Below are 24,733 nucleotides of genomic sequence, written 5' to 3' on the forward strand. Positions count from 1 at the left end.
ATTGCATAGTTATCTCTTTAACTTATACTCCTTATGTCCTCCCTTTTGCAATAAATATTATTACTATAACCTGGACTGAATCTGTTACTCCATCTTTTGATAGTGGATATGAAATTGTACGTGTAACTGGCCGTACGGATGCAACTCGGTGCTGTTGTAATTGATGACTTTCAACTGACACATCCATTTGCGGGAATTGGGCGACGCTTCCCATTGTTTACGTTTAACCACAATTGTTGCTGCTCCCGCTGCAATTCATGCAAGATATTTACAGAAAAAGCCCAAACCCTGTGATCAAAGGTGTGTGAATCATTTAAACAAAGGCCCAACAAACGCTATTTGTCATCTCAACAAAGACCATCCAACCTCAACCTTGAGCACCTGAGCTCAACAAAGACTCTCTGGAGCAGATTGCCAATGGCTAGGGTGGCAGTCCTGCCCTCAGCTGCATTTGCAAGTTCAAGCAGGTAATCTCTTAATGTGCATATAGATGCATAAAACTAAACAAAGTTGCTGTTAACCTTTTGCATGTAAATAAAACAGGTGCAAGGCCATTTAAGGCTCATTTGGAGTAAGTCGTAACCTACGCACATAGCCTACGACTTCTGCGCTCGTCAGTATGGCTTGCTCTGTAACAACGCCACTCAAACGCTAGTTGGCGCTGTGTCTTTGTTTGCCAGCCGGGTTCATTTTTGTTTCTACTTCCTCAGATGAGGTGCCCATCAGCTACAGTGCTTGGGTCCGCGTACGGTCTGCATATGCTCTGCGATGTCGCTGTAACTACGGCGTCAATTTGAGACAGAAGTCTACACTGCCTGTTACAAGTAGCCCAAGCTTTGTTATGAATAGTGTCATTAGGTAAATGTTAAAATGGTCCCTTCACTCATAGATTGCATTTGTTGTTGTGAAAAAAGAATTGGTATAATAGTTCTTAACCAAAGTATTAGACCAGTACTCGGAAAAAAGACATAGATTATAATAGAAATAGATTAAAAAACATTGAAAGATAAACAAGTTTCTTTCACTTTTCACTTGTCAAATGAGCAGGATTAGAGCTTTGGTTCACAGTCCACCACCACACAAAAGGAAATGAAGCTCTGTCATAACTCCCTACCTGCTACTGTTCTTCCTCTAGCTGTCCTCCATATCTTTCCTGACCTTATCATCTTCTTTTCCTGGATATGTCACTTGCTGAGTAAGGTGGTGCTCCGTGACCTCTGTTAACATGAAATGGGTGGACGTGGTGTTTGGGAACGGGAAGCCAGTAGGAAGAGGAACTCCTCCAGTATCAAGGAAATGACGGCTACCTTGAACTTCATGTGTCATTTATCGAGAGAGGAACCAGTTTTTCTGTGTGCTTCTCAGTGGCATTGGCCTCAGGAAGATGGGGGTCGGTTAGGATATGAGCGTGGTGGTTCGTGGGCTGAAGAAGCGAAAGGTCAAAGGGCAATGTGTGCGAGGTACAGGGTGGGACATTTCCGACGTTTTCTGTTAAACAGACATGTGGTGTCACGTTGCCATAATCATTTTTTCTAACGGACACACGGAAGATTAACAGCCCTTCCCATTGCACAGGATGAAGATACACCATCGTATCAGTAACAGCACATTGACACTCGCCACACACACACGGACCTGCCTGACGCCTATCCCCTATTCGCCGTGTCCTCATAAGCAGGGTGTCTCGTGTCCCCTTCTATTTTTACCATCAGGCGCTGAAAGCCTCTGGAAGCTCCTTGTCAATGGGCATCTCATTCCACCGCCAACAGCGTGTCACCATTTATTAAGCCGTCATTACTCAGGCTGCCGGGGTGCCAGGGGGTGTCGCAAATAGATCGGCAACGATAGGTCGGGCTGTTGCTGCACTCCCTAAAGGGCAACCCATAAAGGCGTGCTCCAGCACATCTCACTCCGCCGGCGAGGATCGATGCAGGTAGCCGGGCCGCTATTAGTTTGGCTAATGCAGACAAATGGAAGGAAGGGCGGCGGATCGGGGCAGAGGAGAGAGGCAGAGGTCGATGGAGATGGACCGAGGGAAGAGGGCACTTTCGTGTGTCTGTCCACACATGTTTTTGTTTTGGGTAAACACCTAAAAAGGCTGTTTAGACTGAAGGGGTGATGAGAGACGAGGCTTGGGGACGTAATGCTTGTTGACGTGAATGCTAATGGACGCCATGGATGCATACACGTCAAGATTCAGTCAGATCAAGTGATTGAGAGACAATAAACACAGGAACAATAAATCAATTTCCATTTAAATGCACTGATCAAGTCCAAAGGGTCAAGAGAGTTTAAAGAAAACTGCTGTCAATTACAATTTGGGTCTATCTATTATACTCCCAAGCTAATTGCTGATATATATGATATGATTTCTAAATAGACGACTGACTCCGGTTTCCTCCCACCATCATCAAATACATGGGTGCTCGGGGCCGGGTCAGGTCGGCCCACAGTGACGGCACACTCTGTCGCACTAACCCTCTATCCAACCATGCAAATTCGTTGCACAATAAAGTTGTATAATGACAAATAAGCACTTTACTTTAAGCAAGATTATCTAAAACACTTAGATAAAGGTAAAACGGAAAGGGCAAAGGGTTTCTGGTAATATCGCCGTATTACACAGACAGTCTGGGTTCACACATCTGTAATAAATACCATCTTACTCAGGAAAATATCCAAACTAGACATTTAGACACATAGACAATGGACAGTTGACTTAGAAAACACTACTTTATATTTTAGCAATAGACGATTGACACTACAAAAATACGACCCAAGTCGTAAATAAATGTGGTTTATGTTCCTTTAAAGAGATAAATGTCCTACATGCTGGCTTTTCTCCATGGGATACCAAAATCTCCACGTAAAAAAAAAAAAAAAAAAGCTGCACTCTATGACATGTTTTTAAAATGCCAGATCAGATAATGCTTTATGTCACAGCAACAGTAACTTACTGATAGAGTACATAAGGGTGCCCTTATATCACAAGCGCTCACCATGCGTGCTGTTCCAGCACCAGTTCTCAGGTTGTTTTTCCTCCAGTGTCTCGAGGTGTGTGAGTTGACACATCAGCACCCCTGTTTATCAAAGCTTTTATCACCTCACCACGGGCCTTGGAGGAAGCAGGAGGTGCCCACTCACACACACACACATACACACACACACACACCAGCACCTGCAGGGGCTGTAGGGGGTTAAGAAGAGAGGAGGGGGGTGTTGTTGACCTGACTTGCTGATGTGAATGACTTTACCAGAGACAGGATCTGTCTGAGACTATGCAGGTTAACTACCAGCATGTGTTCCCCCGTAACTGTTCTGGATAAGACACACTCAACGGCTATATGCTCTGTGTGGGAAAACTCCGGTAATTTATGCTCAGTGTTCCTTTTAACTCATTGAAAAGAAAGAAACTGTATTAGAAATGATAATAGAAGCGATTTGAACATTATAGAGAAACCTTTTCATCTTCCTCATAACGCTGTCGAAGGTGGGGCTTGGGGGTTGTACGAGTTACGACGACTATAGAAGTCGGTTCTATCTTGTCTGGCTCTGATATATTTTCTTAGGATTTTCTTCGGAGCGTGACTGCTTTTCTTCATCTGTGTCATCCATCCCGAGTCTTGCTAACCTCCCACTTCAATCCCAAGTTGCAAAACAGAACTCCAAACGGTGCTCGGCAATGCATTTGCATTTTTAAAAGAAATGGTGTAGCGTTACTACATTTGTGCTCCTTTTTAAAGGAAACCGTACATTTTGGGGGCTAGTAATCAGGACCTCTTGCTGAAACAGCTGCAGCGTATAAAACAAGTGTTAGATGATAAAAAAAAAAAAAAAAAAAAAAACAGCTTTAAAATATAAATTCCTGAACTTGTGGTATGATTTTGTTCTTGGTCGATCTTGCGTGTTTTAACTTAAAACAGATATATGGTCAAGAAAAATGATACCTGTGATATGATTTATTACACGAGGACGCTTAATTTCCTGAAAATATGCGACTGAGCAAGTTTTAAGTTTTATGAAGGAGTTTTTTTAAACAATAAAAGCCTCAAACGTGGCTTGAGCTTGAGTTTTGAGTTTGAGTTTACTGGAAAATGTAGGGCGTAGACATCCCAAGAGGTTTCAACAGGTACAAACAAAAGTGAAACAGTTCTCTTTTATGTAACCTGCAAAAAACCCAAATTTTCAACTTGTGAGACTTGAGAGAACAGTGGAAAAAATGGAAGAATCCCTGGGAGAAACCAAAATGTCTGTTTAAATCTCATGGACCAGAACCCTGTTAAACTCAATGTGTCGTGTGCTTTTACTTCACGGTGATGGGCTTTACTGGCCTCGCTGAGTTGGTGGCTGGGGGGGTGAAAGGGTTACTGAGAGATGAAACAGTGAATTAAATAGCAATGGGAAGAGAAAGAATATATGACGGACAGTCGGGGCAAGACTGTGTCGTAACAAAGAAAGGAAGTTAAGAACAGATGAGTAACAAAGGAGGAAATGTGAGCGGAAGAGTCAACGTTATAAAAACCCAACCATTCACAATATCCACCTCACTGGCTCTCTACATCGCCGCTCTCAAGTCCTACCGCCCTCCAGCGCTCCCTCCCCGTCTCTCTCTCTCTCTTACTCAGCTGCTCTCCCTCCCCTCCCTTCCTGTGGATGGTGTAGCTCTCTCTCTCTCTCTCCCTCTCTCGCAGTCTGGTGGAGCTGCACACAAGGATTAGAGGGTTGCTGTGAGTGTCTGCTCACAGAGAAGAAGCCAGAGGACAGCAAGAGATAAAATAAAATAATAACAACAAGCTCTAGAAAAAGGATAGCCTTACTGTTGTGGATAAGTGCTCTGATTTTACCTTCTGCACAGCCTCTACCTCTCATCTGAGCCACGCCAAGCTGAAGCAAGCACTGCTGAGCCTTCACCTGGGGGAAGCACAGATAAGCCAAGGGACTCTATAGCCTGGACCTCCACACGGGGAGCCATGTGAGCGGCACCCCTCCGCCGCCGACTTCACACCGCACAGGTCCCCTTTCCCAACTCTGAGCAGGGGAGCGCCACCGGGATTTTTTTTTTTTTTCTTCTTCTTTCACCACCCTCCTCCCCTTCCCCAGGAACCTCTACTTGTGGGGCTCAACACGGAGGGACTCCCCAGGCTCTGAGTACCCCCCAAGGCGGAAGACGCTCATCTCAGGGCGCTGGTCGGGCTGTGAGTGCCCCCTGGTCTGGAGGCCAGCCAGCAGCACTCCAGCACCATGGATTACCTGCTTGGGATTGTAGTGCTGCTGTGCGGGGCGGTGCAGCCGGGAAGAGGAGTTGAGCCCAAGCACAATGTACCCAGACTAAAGCTGTCATACAAGGGTAAGCCCATTCTCCAGGTTATCTCTGTAGTGGCTGGTGCTTTTAGTATTTTTCTTGCCTATGGGTGCTCTTTCTTTAATGCTTTCCTTTTCATCTATTCCCTTCTTCCCTCCTCTGTTTCTATGAATCTATTTCTGCCTCTGTGTTGGACCCGTGCACTCTTTCTCCCTTTTGGTCAGTAACTCTCTCCTTAACCTTCCCTACTCCCATTAACTCGCTCCTTCCCCCGTATTGCCTGTCTCTCCGAATTCTCCTTAGAAATAGTCAGATTGGTTCCATATGCCGTGGAAGGGCTCTTGCCTGAAGTTAAATGTATATATTGGCCCCTGTACCAATTTTCCTCTTGTGCTGTCCCTTTCTGCTTGCACTGTACAGCCCTGTTAAGTGCTCCGAGCAGGCAGTGGAGCCTCTGTTTTAATGGCTTCTGTCCCAAAAACTCCCTAAAAAAAAAACGAGGGGGGATCTGCTTTGGTCATGACACAGAGCCCTTTAAGGGGCCAGGCAGGTTTCTCGACTTCTTATTAATGTAAATGGATCCAACAGTTGGATTCCTTTTTTTTTTTTTTTTTTTTAAATGCATTTTGATTTGTGCATTAAATTGACAGAGAGTGAAAGGGAGTTGTGTTTCCTTTTTATATCGTGCACGTGTAAGTTTTTGACGTATACACCAAACATGTTATTCTCTCTCCTTCTGTGTTATTTTGAGGGGAGACTGCGGAGCGCCGGTTCTTCCTCTCCTCCTCCTCCTCCTCCCTCTTTCTCTCTCTCTCTGTCTCATCTCCTCTCTCACACCCTACACTAAATCAGGCTCTTTGTAATAGCAGACTTTTCATCTCGGCTAGAAATAACCGGCAACATTTTTGGCATATTTTGGGACGGGTTTTTTTTTTTTCTTCTCCTTCTTCTTCTTTTAATGTCAATGAGGGAGGCCATTGTGGTTCTTTGTCCTAAAACATGACCGAAAGTATATGGCTGGGAGTGTGGTCTCTGGATTCCTTATTTTAGTCCCGTTTCGTTCGCAAAACATGCCCTCTGAAAATTTATGAACGGGCTGATGTGCCGTCGTCTTCGCAGATGAGAACGTGCGGCTGAAAGTCCCCTTGTGTGTTTGACTGTCACCCAAAAGCTTTCAGACAATTTTAAGTCCGTGCTGAGGGAAAATCCAATTCCGCTCTCGGAGAGGGTGAATATGATGTTTGTCACTAATTCATTCTCTATCTTTAGACCAGACGTTTAGTGTAACTCATGGTTAGAGGCCTGCTATATGACATGCTCTATTCTTTTAGATGGAGTGCAAGTTGTAATTTAGGGGCAGTATATTTTTCTTTATCACCCTTTCAACTTCCAAATGTGTATGTTTGCAAGCCCAAAATAAAAATTAGGGCAGTAGGCAACCAAAGTGAGTGTCTGTCATTTGAAATTGTACCTACTCTTCAACAAACTGACGTGACGAACACAGTGTAGCATTATTAGCTTAAATTAATTATAAATAGACATAAAAACATCATATTTCCAATATATTAAATAGTTTAAATCTAATTATGTAATGCTAAAATGTTAGCTCTAACCCAAACAAAACCACAACAAAAGTTCACCGAGCTAACGCTAACAATTTAGCCTAGTGCTTCTAGCTGATACGCCATCTTTGTTGTTGAACCGTGAAAGTGGAAAGTTAACACTTAACTTTCTGGTAATCCATTAAAAAAAAAAATAATAATAAGTGCGCCCGCCCTGAGTGACGTCTTTGCTGTGGCGTCATTGAGTTTAGAGCAGAGTAACGTACATTCTGTGACTAGCTAGCAATAGCTTAAAACTCTAGAAGCCTCCATTAGATTGGAAGAGTCCAACGTTGTGAAAACGGTGGGGGTGTTCACAAAAACACCCCTGCTGTCTTGAAATTATAGATCGGTCTCGGAATCTATTGACACAGCGTTTTTCTCCTAAACTAGCGACTTTCCGACCATTGACAATTTGGTCGGACGATAGCATTTTGACCAACAAATACTAGTGTGCGTGTCTTTAGTAGTTTAGCCCTTCAGTGTAGATGCCATAGGTGATGACACACATTTACCACATGAACGAAATGAATCTGGAAAGAATCATAGCTGAACTTACCTGCTACAAGTCATACGTCCCCGGGGCCCCATCATATCAGTTCACACAAAGCCAAGCCTGAAGGCACGATGGGGAAAATGTCATCCCTTCTTTACGCAACCATCTGTTCAAAGAACTCGAACTACAGTTCCCCATCCTGCCCCCTTTTGTGATCCTCTCCACTGTTCAGCCTGACAAGCGAACACGCCGCCGACAACGGTAACAGACAAGAGATATGTCATCGGGCGTCAAAGTCGGCGTTGACTGACTGCGCGAGTGATGGATGCGCGTCGACAAGCCGAGAGAGAAGGTCCGCCGGGGAAGGAGCGCACAATAGGCGTACTTTGGTGGATGCACAATTATTTTTTGCTCGCTGTTTATGTATGTGTGTGTGAATGTTCTTGCCACGTCTTGGTGTGAGGACTCAACACCCTCTCTTGTGATTTCCTCCCCTTAGACTGTAAAGTGGTGTCTCAGTGTGTGTGTGTGTGTGCGTGCGTGTGTTTCAGCAAGGCAAAAATGTGTCAGGTCTTGCATGTCCTCATATAATTAGACACCTGGTTTTGTGCGCGCTCCTCACAAACCAGTGTCTTTTTATTGTGCTGTTGAATCTGTGTTTCTATAATTATGTGTGATTGCTGTTGGCTTGTGTGTGTGTGTGTGCGTGTGTAGAGGGGTGTAAAGGCATGAGAGTGTGCCACTTTCTTTGTGTGTCACTGCTCGCCGTCGTCTGCGCTTGTGTCTCGAGGCCCACAGGTGTTTGACGGCTCTCTTGACGTCTGTCAGGAGACGACGCTCGGTTGACACCCACACCGTGGCGGACGTAAGGACGGGAGGCGGGAGGGAGGATGGTGGAGGGGACGGGGTTTGCTTTTAATGAAGGAAAGGCCGTACAGTAGATGACGCGAAAGGAAGGGAGGCTGGTGGAGTGTCACTCATGCGCTCTCCCTAAGCGAAGCCAGCATAGTAATTAAGGCAAATAAACAATGAGGAGGAATCCTCCTGGGAAGGACGGTCAAATAACTCGAGAGGAGCTCTTAAATGGGATGATCGCATTAGAGGCTGACTACCAGGAGTAAGGCCCTTGCAGTCTCTGGGATTCGGATCATCAAGCGGGGGTCCCATGAAATCAGTCTCAAACGAGTGCTGATGACACACCTCCAGGGAGTCGTAGTCACACAAAAGTGAGCGATTTCCCGCCCCAGCGTAAAGGACAGGCGAACGACTGCCGAGTGAGCAGTTTCCAGGGGAGAAAGCACTGAGAAATGGAGACAGGTAGATAAAATGACCCCTCGTGGGACGGCCGGCGGGAGCGAAGGGGGAAGTAAATGATTTCCCAGCGGGGTCAGTTAGACGTTCGGCAAAAAAGGATCTGGCTTCGCGGAGAGGACAGAACGATGATCACAAGAGTTAATGATTTTCTCTTCTCCTTCAGACTAAAATAGCGCTTACTTCCCTCGCCTCGCCGACCGGTAACATAAGGAGAGGGAGGCATAAGGTGAAACTCAAGTCCAAGTTAGAAATAATCTCGCTTGGCAAATATATTACACATGTTGATTTCATTCCATCACAGGTTGACGTTGCAGTAATACTTAAAGGATTCATAGGAAGCTCTCTTCTAGGTAAAAATGAGTTGCACCATTGCATAGGACCTTCCAACAAAAGCACGAAGTTCGACGTGTTAAAATGATCAGTTTATATTGTTTTAATATTTCATAACTTTTCAGCACCTGCGTGAATTGCAGGTGCTTAAAACAACAGTGCACTCCTGTGAATGAATACATGCCTGCACACAGTCACATTCCCGGACACAAATCAGCGTTCAGCGCCCCTTTCATGCTGCGTTAAGTAGCCATCAGGAGGAACACTGACCCCTAAAGGTCAAACCAGGCACATGCAGCCCACGGTGAATTGCAAACACTTCTGCTGGGAGACACACGGACCTTTTTGTTTGCTTAAAAAGCGAGCCGCCGAGCGGGACTTCAAAACCTCTGAGCGTCTCGTTAAACAACCTGATAATTACCCTACCGTATGACCTCTCGATGCCATCGCGGCGGCCTCTCGACGGGTGGAGCTGGGGAGGAGAGACAGACTGAGAAAGAGACGGGGAATCTGGAATTGGCTTGCAACCCTTCAAAATAGACGCTTGGTGTGGGACCGCACTCAACGCAGTCTGGACTCGGTCCCATAATAAGCCCGTCTGCGTGTCCCATGTGTGTGCGGGCGTGCCTATGAAAATATGTAGTTTGTATGTTTGTGGGTGTTTGCATGTGTGTCGGCGTGTTTTTTTTTTTATTTTCTTCTTCTTCTTCTGTTTATTCTTTGATATGTGGACGAGCATCAGAACGCCTCGGTCTCTCTCTCTCTGCTGTCCATCCTGCGGGGTGAGGCTGACAGAGCGGATGCAGATAATTACAAGGTGTTCTCGCAACGCGCCAACTTTGGAGATGCCTCCCTCCGTCTCCCTCTCTTTTCTCTTTCTTTCTCATCGCTCTTCGCTCCCTACCCCTCCTCCCTCTCCTGCGGCTCCGTCGCTTCTCGGGGGAAACCACAACACCGCAGACCCTAAGTACAATCTTCAAGCAGCCAGTGTGTGTGTGTGTGTGTATTTCGCTTGTCTCCCTTTCCTGTCTCTTTGATTGCAGCCCAGTTGATACATATCTTTTGGCTATCCTTCTTTTCAACTCTATTTGGACACACTACCACCCACACACTCTGAACTACCCTCATCTTTGCTCGCACACAGCCACATTCCAATAGTATAAACCAATGTTTTGCAGCGGCTTGCTTTCCGACTGTGCCCCTATGTTACATCCGAATATATTACATTTCCTCACGCTGACTCACAAGCCTGACCGCAGTGTTTAGTAAGCTCCCACCACCCGAGTCCGCAAGTTGAAAGATGGCATAATGAATGATCGTCGGCGTGTACTCGTGCTGACACTCATTACCCAAACAGATAATTGTGCAATGACACAACTTCGCTTGCAAAACAAAAACCCATTCATCAAATCCCTCAAAGATCTGTCACTTGTTTTCATTGCTGTTAGCGAGCTCAGCTAATGCAAGGCGGGCAATTAAAGTGCAGCGGTAATTCTTTGACCTTTCAAAGTTGGTTTTGGAAGCCGCTGTGAAAACGTTCCCTTATTTCACCGCTTTGCCGACTCCTGTTCAAACACAAGCCGTGCTGGAAGGCCACAATGGGAGGCAGCGCGCTGCAGTTGTGTGCATTTTGTCTGTGTGTGTACATAAGCGCTGTACGGGCATGCACGCAGGAGAAATATCCCGTGTCGTTGCATCTGTGTTTGGGATGTAGGCTTGGGTTACAGCGTGGTGCAGATTGCTGAACCGCGGGTATGAATGGGTCCCGCCACCTGCTAAGTCTTGTCAGTCAGATGGAGAAAGGGTGCACCGTTCAATCTGAGCAGAGTCGTGTTACAAATGAGGGGGACATCTCTGCCGAAAAGGCGGGCGGAAGGACTGATAGACAACAGGCGAAGACAGGGGAGCGGCAGACTAACAGAAACCTTAACGAAATGGAGTGTCTAATCATTTTTGCGCAGGATTGCTAAATATTTATTTAATTTATAACATGATTTGAGTCAAACTCTACCAAATTTAGGGTCAACTTGAAATATCAGTGCCTTAAATGTCATTAATTTGAGCCGCAATTTGCTTTATTCTTCTCAAGCTTGCTATTGTTGCCTTTTATGAGCGACAGAAAAAGAAAATGGGGGTTTTCTCAAATGTCACATTTCAACTCTTGGCAGATTTTATTAAGTGTAGTTCTTCAGTGCAAATGCATTTGACGAAATGCACGCAGTCGCACAAAAGCCCCTTTTGTAGCGCCAGACAATGCTTAAACGGAGCTGAATTGTGCATCTTCTGCCCGCGGATTTGTGTTGGAGCGTCTCCGTCGCATCAGCGCGTTGTGCTGTCACAGTTCGCCCGGGACGCGTCGGGATCTGTAGCCTCGCCTCATTAATTTGTAATAAAACGGCAGGGCTGACATTCAGCTACACCGTGCAGCTGACAGGCTGCACTAACAGGCAGTGGCTCCAGACATGACCACGATAACCACAGCCTGGTTCCTCTCAAAGTCCATCCATCAAACTGCCTGGCGATTGCACTTCTTCTTCTTCCTCTCTGTGGGATTTGTGAATGTGTGCGTGGATGCACACGGGTGGCTCGTCTTGCCTGTTTGTTCATATTTAAACAACCTCGCATGGGGGGGGGGGTTGTGTTTACATACAAGATGCAGTGTGTCTGTGTGTGCTTTCCTTAAAAGTAATGAGAAACTGAGCAGCCTGCTTATAGCACGAGCGCTTAGTGGTGTGTGAGTGGGCTATCTGCGGTAGGCACGGCCAGGCCTCGAGCCGTCTGTGGTCGCAGAGCTGGTCTGTGGTCCAGCCGTCCAATGACAGGAGGAGACACACGCTAATGAAATGGTTCCATATTCGACCGCTTTCGTTCTATGGGAGCATTTTTTTTTATTTTTCGGTTTTTCATCCGCGCTCATGTTTCTGCCTCAGTTTGCTGTCATTATCCCTAATTTCAAGTTTTCTCTCTCTTTTTTTTTTTTCCTCCTGTCAAACCTCCTAGCAGACTGCATTCGCTCTCTTTCTCTTGAGAGAAAACAGGAATGCCGTGCGGTGACATGCGAGTCTAGCATTTGGGCTGAGAGAGATAAATGGCGGTGTATGGCGAAATTCAACACATACTTAGGCTGCTCATAGATTCACTCGATGGTTTTGGATGTGCTCACGTTTTCCTTATTAGACCCTCTGATACATATCCTCCGCTTATTTTTTTTAAACATACACTGAGTCACATTCACATATTAAAAAAAAAATGACCCATAAAATAAAGTAAACGACTTTGAATTTTGTGGTTGAAAAATAGAAAATTAAGTTTAAACGAAACCAGTTCTTTCTACCATAACAGAAAATCTGGGTCATATTTAGTGCGGCTGTGGAAAATAATTTCATTCATGCACAGTCTTAAGGACTGAAACGCACATGGGAGCTCTTCTTCATCGTGTGCGAGGTAGCACATTTCCTGTCACTCGGCCGCACCTGAATGAGAAATCCGACGGACCCAGGTTGGGTTATACAGGCTGTCGCCATGGAAACCAACCCACACCTGCTACTGTGCTTACGAGGAGACAAGGAAAGGGAGGGGGGGGGAACAGAAAGAGAGAGGGAGGTGAACTTACTTTTGAGGCATGTGTGGATATCCTTGAGCTTAGGATAATATTTGAACACTTTGTTAAGCAAAGCTCTCTGCAAATTTCCATGGCGGTGGCGGCCGCCTCGTCTTTTTTCTTCTTTTTTTTTTTTTTCTTCTTGCACCCTGACACCTGTGTTTTGCGGCCGACGCCTTCGCGAGCGCCGGCTAAATGTATACGGCACCGCACACGGAGAAGAAAAGAAAGCAAACCGCTGCACATATTACTGTACTCTCTGCTTTTAGCCGGCCCTGTGTTTGAAGGATGAACTCATGCAATTCTCTGCACCAGTTCCCTTCTGAGCTGCAATTTTCTTTCCTCTCCTCCTCCTTCACGTCAATCGAGTCTTTAGTAGTACACAGACGTACACTGTAAAAAAAAAAGAAGAAATCAGTGTCAGCCAACAGGAAGTAAACGAGTAAATCTCGTCAATCTTACGTTGAGAACTCCTCCGCTGTATATAAGAGCAAGAAAAACACTTGAAAAGAGCCGCATTATTTTAATGGAATATTATCCATCTGTTGAGTCTCAGTCAAGTGTTTTCCTCTGTCGGGCTTTTTATGTATCCCCGTCGCTCAAGAGCACACACTCTCGGCTCGGCCGCCCGTACACACACACTCAGATAAACACAATTTAATGCCCTGTCGCCTTTTCCTTTCACGCCGTTTCATTATTCCGCTATTGCGTGGCATGTAGGCGTCTGAAACGCCTGCGTGTTTGTTAGAATGGGGGAGTGAAGAGTACTCCATAGACAATTGCACTTGAATTCTGAATGTAGCTTCTTCTTTTTTTATTTTTTTTTATTATCATTATTATTATTTTTTTATTTGTTCCTCCCTTTTTAAGACAAGAGCCAGGTTATTTTCCATAATGGAGCGTGACAGTGGGACGAATCGTAATTTATTTGAATGAATTGCTCGTGTTTGCCGGGTTGCAAGCCGTGGCCTTGAATGTACAGTGTATGCTCATGCGTGAATATAAAAAAAAAATGAAGACGTATAACCACGGTCTAATATGTGGATTCACAAATATGATAAAACAATAAACTTCCTACAAACTGAACCGGGTCAGCGCTTGCACGGATTCTCACACGCGCGCAGGTGTGTATTTGCATGCGTGTGTGTGTGTTTGTGTGTGCGTGTCTGCAGCTGTTTGCATAGACCATTGTGCCTAAATATGTGTGAAAGGCAGAATGTGCGAGTGAAAGAGAGCAGACGGAGAGTAAAAAAGAGCGGAGAGCATGCGAACGCACAAGTCGATGTGGTGTTTTAATGTCTCTCCGTGCTCTAGTGTAAGCAGACTGTGTGCGGTGAGGGGGCACGTGGCGTGTAACATACATGAAGGGAGTTGTAGGTGTGTGTGTGAGTGTGAGTGTGTGTGTCGAAGGGGTCCGAGGCCGGGGAGTGTGGTCGAGGTGAAAGCTGCTGAGTGCGCTCACTGTTCCACTATTTCATGCTGCATAAGCAGAAACTATGATTGGATTACAAGACTAGGTAGACGTGTGTGTGTGTGTGTGTGTGTGTGTGTGTGTGTGTGTGTGTGTTCAGGGAGAACTAATGTAGTGTATACATTTAGGTTAGTATTAATATATGCATGTAAGTTTAAGGGTGTGGTCGGCTTTAAAATGAATTCACGTTGAACCTGCTTTTCCTGTGTGTGCGTCCGCGTCCTGTGCTTGGTTACTATTGTATGAGCTGTGCTGTGCGCTCTCTGTCTTCTCGTGCTTCCATTTCCAAACGAGCGTGTCTGTGTTTAGGTTGGAGGTCCTTAGGTGCTCACGCCCCAGTTCCTCTGATTTTCCAAACCGCAGTAGATCCCAGCCCGGATAAAGCCCCTCTGTGTGCACAGGCCAACCTTGTCTTTGTCAGAGATCACCACGTGTTGAAATATGCGCGCCTGTGCTTTTTTTTTTTTTTTTTTTTTTCCCTTTTGCCTTGGCCCATCTGGGGGAAACCTTTCGTGACGGACCTCAGATGCCGGGCCGCTGTACGCCTCCTGGGTTCGGCTCACTTTCAGATGATAAGGCTCGTCTCGTAAAGAGCCAAGACGGCAAACGAACGGGAACTGAGGATTGTTGGAACAGATGCCCTCTGGTATCTTCATCTTCTATTGACATATTTTTTTCACATTTACATTCTTTCATTGACCCAAAACTATTTATTTTTTCAATTCACTCCAATTTTTATTGCTCGCTTGGCTCGCGGCGACGTCCATCGCTTTTTCCGTTACTTTATAGCTGAAACATAAGAGGACCTCCTCGGGAGTTCTCTGGACTGGAAATCGCATTTCCTGACGTCCATTCTTGAACTCATTTCCTGACGTTGCTATGCCTCATCTTATTGGTCAACTCAGAACAAGGAGACATCTGATTGGCTACCAAATGATGACAAAACAACACAGCTTAAACTTAAACATTAAACCCTTGTACAGTTAATTTTCTGAGGTTGTACATAAACGGGAACGCCAGGATGTTGGCGTGCACGGAAAGGCCAGCGTAGAAAAGATACCTACACATACTTAAACCCACACACATACGCTCAACCCATCTGTGGTACAGTACAGATCCTCCACAGACCTCCATTCATGCCCGCCCCCACCCAACGCATTCCCTTAGCCTCAAACTTAGCCTCAAGCCACAAGTCCAACTGACGCAGATGAGCTGCAACCGTCTTTATTAGGTGACGATCGCTCCTTCTCGTAGCCCTCATCCACCCCACGAGTGCTCGACAAGCAGAGGCGGTCGACACGCCGCTTCCTCCATCTCCCCTTCCTTCAATCCCTTCTTTTATGTAGACGCAGATGTCCAAGATCTTACACACTGTGAGTGGGCGCAGATGGCTCCTATAGCAGCCCGTCAATCAGAGCTTTGTGGGGAGAGCAGGGAGATCACAATCCATCGGACTGCACGCTCGTATTTGTGCGTGTGTGCTTATATACAGTATAGTGTACATATTTGTGTCTGCAGGCTTGCGCTGGTTTCTATATTGTGTGTCCGTGCTACAGCGTGTGGCGACACTGATGATGATGGATGAGGCCTCATCTGACGCTGAGAAGACTTTACCTGTGGTGCACGTACACGGAGCATGCTGTGTATTCCTCGTGAAGCAGATGGTTAATGGATTCATTCAATTTTCGGCCGCGTAGTAGTAAATCAGACGTTAATATTTTAGAGCAACGGAAATCTGTGTTTGTCATCGATTTCGGCTGTAGTCCTTCCTCTAAACGTAGAGTTTCCCTTCCTAAAATAAGATAATCCTTCAGTTTTATCCCACAGTGGATCTGGGGATATGTAACTGAAGATACAGAATTCACAGAACCATGGTTACATTTGTAACTTTGGCCATACCCCTAGTTTTGACCACTACTAGCTTTACTCCTTACACTATAAAGCTCCATCCACACGTAAGGGAGTTCGCTCGTCACCCGTTGCGTTGTAGCTGACGGTCGGTCGCTAGTGGACGCTTCCGGGCTCTGGTTGCCTCGGTAACCCTCTCGCATATTTCACACCCTTTGCAGAACATAAGAGTGTTGTTAGGGTATGGACGAAGCTGGTTAACCAAAAGCTCCAAGCCCACTGTCAGCATCGTGAATTTGGTGGTAGGAATTTAAGTAAATGAGAACTTTTTCTGTTTTTCAGGGGGTTCAACTTTGGTACACGCCCACTTTGCATCATCAAAGAAGAACATTACATGGTCTCTTGTGGACACCCCTCAAGAATACCTTGCTATGCATAGTTTTAAAGAGTAATGCAAATGTTTGATACACTATAGCAGAAGTTTAAGTGACACAAATAAGCTTTATAAACATGTGTTACCTTTGAGGAAGGGAGGTATGGTCTGTTGGTCTTGTAATGGTTGAACCTTCAGAGTTGATGGAGCTCCTCTTTGGTGATTAAACTTTAACTGACCGTCTGACTAGACTTTAACCCGTACTCCAAGTCCTCATGTTTTCATTAAGCCCGGGCCACATGTTATTAGTTCGTACTTCAGGACTTTAGCGCACCTCAATGCCACAGTTCTCCGAAGAACATGTGCAGTCACAAGCTCTTCAATGTTAATTTACATAATAACCCATTTACAGTTACATGCACACGCCCACACACGCTCTTACTTACACAAAGCGTCTCCCCTGGTCCCCGACTGCACATGAATTATTCAGCCAATCACACGGCTGAACAGCCTGAACCGTGTCCCTGATTGGGACATGCTGTGTTCAACTTAAAATGTCTCACGCTATACTTGACTGACGTGCGTCCGTATGTAAGCGCGTGCAAATGATTGCGCGGCGACGCAATTTAGGAAACATGACATTTTCTTAATTATAATTTCATACAACAGGGCGCCGTGATTGGGGGAAAATAAAAGAAAAAGCAAAAACGTGGGTTGGAGAAAACATTCACTGCTACTGAGTGGTATTTTAAGAATGAATGATTAGGATTTCATACTGTATTTAATCTGAGGGTTTATGTGTTGAACATAGTTTCACTTTATTTACCTTTTTTAGAAGTTATGTTTGGTACGGTAGAAATGAGGCGCTTGCTTTTGTCGTTCAGTCATTTTCATGCATTCAAAGTTGCATTTTGTTTCTTTTTCTTCTCTTTCAGAGATGTTAGAGTCCAGTAACCTTGTCACCTTCAATGGCCTGGCCAACAGCTCGAGCTACGACACTTTCCTATTGGATGAGGAGCGAGGGAGGCTGCTGGTCGGAGCTGAGGATCACATCTTCTCATTTGACCTCGTCAATATTAACAGAGACTACAAACAGGTAAAAACCCGATGAGCGGCGCTCTTCTTGACTTGTAGCTCGTACATATATTGGTTCATGTAAGAGGTCTTTTCTCTTCCCTCTTTGCTACTCCCTCTGGAGTCCATTACTCCCGTCTCTTTCTCCCCCCTCCCTCCATCCCTCCCAACGTCTGCCTCCGTCCAGACGAGGCTGTCCGTAATTCCATTACTCCACCTGGACTAGGTTAGCAGTCTTTTTATCTGATTCGGGCTGCTATCACAGACGCTGAAGACTGACACAAACTCGCCTGCAGGCTGCAGGGAGCTGAACGCGGGAATGAAAGTGCGGAAAAATACATAGTCAATGCAGAGAGGGGCGGCGTACGCCTCCGAATTCTCTTGCCCTTGGCACGGATTTGTAATTTTTCTTTCCTTTTTTCGCTCTTTTGTTCTACCCTCTTTGCATCATTATGAGATAAAGGCCAAAAAGCGGTGATTAAGCAAATCTAATGTAATTACCCCTGAAATGTGCAACGCACATTCCCATGAGGACAACTCAGCTGATCCAGAGAAGAGATAAAGTCTAGGAATAGAAATGAGGAGTGTGTGTTGTAAAACTAGAATAATGCACGGACACGGGGTGCATACATTACCATTGTCCATCAACGTCTGTGTGGCCAGCAGCAAAAAAAAATAAATCACACCCATATATTTTGAGCACATAATCGTTCCCTTACTCATTACAGCTCACACACATGCACACTCATATGCTCCATGGGTGTTTTGTAATTCATGTGACACCGGAGGCCACAGACGGATGACAATGAGACCGATCTCCTCCAAAGCGACGCAGCAAAACACCGGTTTCTCTTTATATTTGAAGTGAAAAGTACAACCTTATGCTGAGGATATCGACCGCAGAACTTTTTAAATGCTTCAATTTGAACCAGATCCCCTGTTTAGGCTGCGAAAAAACGCCTGTTTTGACACTGCGAGTGCAACATAGAAGCAAATATTCATACGTATTTTATTCAGATGCATAAAACGCACACAGATTTTGGAACACCTTCTCCTGTCATCTGTACAAACATGTGGTTTTGATAGCGCTAACGAGGAAATAAAGGGGAACCGAGGGGAATTATCAATCTAAAACATGATAAATCAAAAGTCATTTTCCAGGAATTATACAAATGTTTCGCTTCTCTGATTCACTGCATTGACTCACTGCCTTCCTCTTTCTTAAAACAACATCCAAAGCTTCCTCTCCGCCTCCAGTGTGACGCGACTTTGTCTTTTTCTCATTTGCACAGATTGCGTGGCCCGCCACCCCCTCTAAGAGGGATGAATGCAAGTGGGCAGGAAAAGACCTAGGGGTAAGTCTGCGTTCACGACGGCACCATGCTTGCTTTCCGTTAGCCGAATTATATCTTTGAATATCTGTATTGTTTTTTTATTTTTTATTTTTTATCTTGGTCATCTGGCCGCATTGAACGTCCTCTGGTAAAACCGCCGCGTTCAGTTTCACCTCTGGCACTCTGTACTCTCTAAAGGCCATCCCTCAATGACAACTAAACACACACAAACGCACTGAACAGCAGATGTTTGGTCACTGTAAGCTGTTCGCAGCGTGTCATTGGCACAAGGACAGTGACGCAGAGGTTGTTTGTTTATGTGATGCACAGTTTAAATTTGGGAGTATGTTTATGTGCGCGCTCGTGTGCGTGTTTTATGCGGGAGTTTATTGTTTGAGCTCTCGTTATCTGTTATGCGTGTTAGCTCACATGTCCGACCCCTGCGAACGTGCGCTGCAGACTTTGTTTGCGTGCATGCCGGTGTTGATGTGTGTTATCTTTGTGTTCGGGAAAAGGCCCTCTCTGCGCTGTATCTGATCTTAATTTCACGGGTGGATGAGTCTCGAGTGCAGGGCTGCAGGGTTTTAGGATTATCCCGAATCACAGAGTCCCTTTTAAATCACAGACGTTCCACCGGGGCCTAACGCAGACACAAAGTCACGACCACATATGCAGCGCTACACCTTTGCTCCCTCGCGCAGCGGGTAAAGTGTGCAGCGGCAGCACAAAATCGCGCAGAATCCAGCGATGAGGTATTCGCGTGCTGTGAAAATGTTTACCCTTGAAAATGAGGCGGTGAGAGCGGAGACGGCGAGGCCTTGATTAGGACATTACTAAAGCATTCAGAGCTCCTAAAGTGAAGCATTTTTCAAAACCACATTTTACAGCCGTAGAACAAATGTAACAGCTGCCCCCTTCGTCGAAATGCCTGATGGCTGTATCACTATCCCGGGCAGAATGAATGTGTGTAACACGGCCCAGATTGTTGCATTTGATTCACTGAACAAAGGGTTCAGATGCTGGAGCGTGGATTTACGGTTTCGTGGAACGGCCTGATGTCATTTCCGATTAGCCGTCCAACATGAAAAGGGAAAAATAATAATAACATTTCCAGCGCATTTTTCATGTTCAATTAGAAGCCTCAGCATTATCTCAAAATTCACTCAACTCGTCCAAATATATACAAATCTGTCCACGCTTTCCTCTCATGGAAAGGCATCATTAAACCCCCAGTTGAAAGAGAGTCATAAATATGATCCAATAATGACTCATTTATCCTCTGTGGGCAGTGTGGTTTTCACATAATGACATGGTTTGTGATCAGGGAAGCCATTTTTCACCTGATGGCAAGACGGAGCCGCTTGTTTTAGTGACCATAACTAACGCCTGTCAGTGTTTAGGTGCGACCCACCTACCGCATATATAATCAGTCTGAGACGGGCATGTAAAATCCTAAACAGGGCCTGACCCTAGAATGGATTATAGGAGTTGATGAAATGCATATAATAAGGGCGTGTAATAAGGGGGGGGAGGTGTGCTCCCGCTGATCAGCAATAGGAAACACAGAGGGTAAAGTCATTAAGCTATAAAGTCACATGGATACACAGACAGGGTTGCAGGGTTGAGGTCAGCCACAAGACACAGAGCATGCTCCGTCGTTCTCTGTGCAAACTCAACAGGGCTGTGGCTGCACATTTTATTAGGGATTGATAACAGTTAAAAGATGCTTGAAAAAGCCCATTAGCATGTTATAATATCAAGAGACTTCCGAGAGTGGAGGGTTTCTGGGCGTTAATGTGTCATTAGAGAGCCGCCTAATCATGAAAAAGAGAAAGGTTAATCTGAACGGCGTCCTATAATTGCAGGTGAGTACTGGGTCATTAACAGATCGGAGTCATGTGGGTTTCAGATGTTCCAAATAAAAACCTTAACTCCCCACCGGTCATTTAGATCTTTAGAAGCCACTTGGACGAGCAGTGAAAGAGAACTCAAGCTGTTTTAGTTTTATTTTTCATGTACCTCCATGACCCGGATGACTGTGAATCTTCACAGACATGACAAAACTTTATATTTTAATATTAAAAAAGAATAGTTTGTTAGTTTAGGACAAGATATTGCTTGCCTTCTTGCAAAGAGTTTGATGAAAAGATTGATACCACACATGTGTCTGCTTAGGTAATTTTAAGCTACCACCAGTTCCATGCTAAGCTAACTAGCTTAGCATGGAACAAGGACAGGAAACGCTGAATTAGCTAACTTGGCTCTTTTGAAACGTAACAAAACCTTCAAATCTTTCTTGTTTAGTCAAACAAACTTAGCATTAGCTGCAAATCTTAGTTTTGGACTAGAAAAATTCTGGTAAATTAACTGTGACTCGAGCCATAACAACAATTTGGAAAGTCTGTGAATCGGTTACACGACTTGGCGAGTTTTTTGACATCAGGATTTATTAAGAAACATATGTAAGCCTTGGCAAAATTTGGTAAATGCAGGCTGCATGTCCATGTCTTACATTCTCCAACACCATGCAGACCTCCAGACATTTTGTGATTAGCATGCATGTGTTTTAAATTACCCACATGTCGTAGCTTCCCTGAGCTGTTCCCGTCTCCTTGTTGTCACACAAATACTGGAAACGGCCATGAACCCTTCATAAAATGCAGTACATCTTGTTTGTCGCATCCGTCTTGATCCCACATGGCAAATTAAAACCACGTGTACGCACCAAAGTCTGAGAAAACAACTTCCCAACTTGGGAAATTCGAGACAATTGGAGGAGCTTCCCTGGCATGCTTACGGTGAAGACAGATTTCAGGAAGTCTCTGCACTCAGCCAAGAAGTTATCCGTCATGTAACCTCCCGTGAAACCACAAATTTTCGCTTTGTTTTTGATTTTTTACATTTTTTTTTTTTGCACAGATAAAACAAACATTCGGACAGAGCCAGGCTAGCTAACAAGCATGCTAAGCTAACCAGCTGTGTTGGCTCCGGATTTCATACTGAGAGCGCACAGATTTGTGTGTGTGATCCATTTTCACATCTGACTCCGTGAAAGAAACCAAATCCGTGCATTTCCCCAGAATGTCAAACTTCCCCTTTAAGCGCATTACCGAAGACGAGAAACAGTCAAAGCTGAAACAACAACTTCTTCCTTTTTTAAAAAAATAATAACCCAGTTGTTTTTGGAGACGGTTTGCGGTGTACGATCCCAGAGTTAATTCTGTGTAGCACTGGAAAATGTTATCACTCCAACGTGAAGGCCTGCGTCGGCTTATTTCTCATACGTGAGGGATGTCATCAAAGTAAGAACGTCTGCGAAGTCTGAAAGGCTGAACAGATACACGAGTCGAAAGGGAGGAAGAGAGGAGGATAATTTGGCCACCTGCGCGTGGTGTGCACCGCGTTTCCAAATCCCAGAGCAAATGTGTTCTTATTTGTTGGGTGGATATTCAGCGTGTATTTATAATTAGGTAAACCCCAGCCTAATCTCTTAAACACATGTGCCCAAATCAGCTCCTCCAGGCGGCTAATAAGCCTCCTACATTAACCAGTCCCCTTGATTAGCGCTCTAATAAACAGTCTCACACCGCTGGGACTATCAACATGTACCGGAGAGCCAACCCAAATACCCTCAGTAAATTCAAACATATGGGTCATTAAAGAGCCGCGGTGCCTGATTTGACTTACAGGTGGGATTTCCTTGAAGGAGACTTAAAGTCTTTTCCAAACCAACTGGAAAGTCCCCCGCTTTAAACGGGATTCCAACAAAGCTCCTCCAACCTCGTGTCGTTCTCTTCTTTCTATTAGCCTCTGTTTTCAGGAGATCTCTCTCAGATTGAAAACTTTTATTTTCACATGTGAACTTTATGATATGGGGGAGGAAATTGGCAACGTGTAATTTCTGCTAAAACTCCTTTTAATAAAGATCGCCACGGCTTCATATGCGACGCTGGTAAGATTACAACGCAAACAAAGACAGGTATCGCTTTTCGCTAAATTGCATTACAATCTCTCTGCCAGCTGTATGTCTCAGTATATAAAAATCACCAGAAGTTGCAGGTTTTCATGTTGTCTTCTTCTAATTTTTTTTTAGAAAGAGTGTTCTAACTTCATTCGGGTGCTCCAGCCCTTCAACCAGACCCATCTGTACATCTGTGGCACGGGAGCCTTCCACCCCATCTGTGCTTTTCTGGAAATGGGCAAGAGGGCAGAGGTAATGCATTTCACGTAACCAAATGTGACTTTTTAATCAGTTGATTCAGATCCTAGTTGGGTAGTAAAGTAATGCAAAGGGTCTCATTAGTGTTTTCTTCTGTTTGGGGAGAAAAGTGCATGGTTCAGTTTCCGGATATTAGACACCTTCCCTCCGACGCGAAGGTTTAATCAGTCATCCTGATAAAGGTCTGCAGGTTAATCAGTGCACCAGCGATGAGTGGATTTTAAAGCAGAGCTGCAACCCAGTGTAAAAAAGATTGTCCAAAAGCAGCACACCGTAACGAGAACACGCCGCAACTTGAAACAGCGGCTATAAATGTACTTTTAACCGGGCTTAATGCGGCTTTCATTGGCCCCCGTTTTTTGATCTCTGACCCTCTCCTCCGCAGGACAACATCTTTCGGCTGGCCCCGCATTTCGAGAACGGCCGCGGGAAAAGCCCCTACGACCCCAAAATGCTCTCGGCCTCGCTCCTGATTGGTGAGTTTGATCTCTCTCTGTCTGTCTCTCTCTCTGCCGCCGGTATCGATTTCATTTGTGACTTACTGGGATTTCTCTCTGTCAGACGGAGAGCTGTACTCCGGCACGTCCGCCGACTTCATGGGAAGGGACTTTGCCATTTTCCGTACCCTGGGAGATCATCATCCAATCAGAACAGAGCAGCATGATTCAAGATGGCTGAATGGTAAAAAATAAAAATAAAAAACTCGCCTTTCCTGGCTTTACTGCAAAAACTAGATAACATACATTCACACAAACTTCACTCTTATGGTAAAATTGAGCAACCGTGGTCTTTATACACCTCAGCTTTTCAGGAAACTCTTGGAGTAAACCCTTGTTATTGACTATTATTCGGTGGAGGGGACATACCATTGAGCTTTTGAACAGATTTTGAAGCTTTAAATTCTCTCACAAGCCTCAAGTCTGCAATCATTCCCATTCATGTGCGGACATCAGATATCACAGCCCCATTCACAAAGTCTCTGGATTGTGCCTGCGCTAGTAAGATTAGCGCTGCAGTGAGGGGGTTATTGACTGTTCAGTCTGTCTGGCTATCTTTCGGCACCGCAGAGGACTTATGGGAGCCACAAAAGGTCAGTTTGAACCTTTCCCTCAAGCTGTGCCATCCCTTTTTCCCCCTCTTTCCCACAGAACTAATCCGCTCTCAGCTGTTTTCCTGCAGCGGAGTCAAATTCCTCCCCCCCTCGATTCCCTTCAACCCCTCAACCCCACCTGCCCCGGCACCGTCAACAATCACAAGCCCCGGCCTCTGCGGGCGCTGATTGCTGTGACATATTAATAAAGAGCGATTCAGAAAGGAGAAGTTATTGTTGCGGCGTTAATCCCCATCGATCTTTCACCTTGTTCAAACAAATACGCCGGGGATTGTATCCGCTCGGCTCGGCAAAATCCGACGCCTTCTCCACAAAGAAGGGATTGTAATTGCATGGATTACTTGGGTGGGGATATTCTATTGAGCCTTTATCAACAAGGTTACATGGTACTCAGATGTAACAAGAGAGAAACTTGGGAATGAATCCTTAATAGTGACTGATTCTAAAAGGATTTAGGGTTAAACGGTTTTGATTCAAGGGATTTTATTTACGCATCTCTTCACCTTTTAATGGCCTCTCAGTCAAATGAATGTCGGATTAAAGCCCCTCTGGATAAATTGGCCTTTTGTTGGGAATTAATAAAATGTACAACCCTTGTGGCTGGCAGCACTGGCCGCGGCAGCCTGGTTTTGCATGTGGTCGTTTCCACAGATGAATTA

At 45.2% G+C, this 24,733-nt stretch overlaps 1 protein-coding gene across 2 annotated transcripts in view; it reads left to right on the forward strand.

The window, feature by feature from the left end:
• Nucleotides 1–4,706: 4,706 nt before the first annotated feature.
• sema3aa (sema domain, immunoglobulin domain (Ig), short basic domain, secreted, (semaphorin) 3Aa) overlaps nucleotides 4,707–24,733 on the forward strand; it is a 29,639-nt gene continuing 9,612 nt past the window's right edge. For both annotated transcript variants that reach the window (XM_084573204.1, XM_084573205.1), the window contains exons 1-6: nucleotides 4,707–5,347; nucleotides 17,272–17,432; nucleotides 18,703–18,765; nucleotides 22,838–22,957; nucleotides 23,349–23,439; nucleotides 23,525–23,644. In XM_084573204.1, the coding sequence (XP_084429330.1) occupies nucleotides 5,242–5,347; nucleotides 17,272–17,432; nucleotides 18,703–18,765; nucleotides 22,838–22,957; nucleotides 23,349–23,439; nucleotides 23,525–23,644 (661 nt within the window). In that variant the 5' untranslated portion in view covers nucleotides 4,707–5,241. The remainder of the gene's footprint in view (nucleotides 5,348–17,271; nucleotides 17,433–18,702; nucleotides 18,766–22,837; nucleotides 22,958–23,348; nucleotides 23,440–23,524; nucleotides 23,645–24,733) is intronic.

This window comes from Chelon labrosus, assembly GCF_963514085.1.
Source record: "Chelon labrosus genome assembly, chromosome: 23".
Lineage (NCBI taxonomy): Eukaryota > Metazoa > Chordata > Actinopteri > Mugiliformes > Mugilidae > Chelon > Chelon labrosus.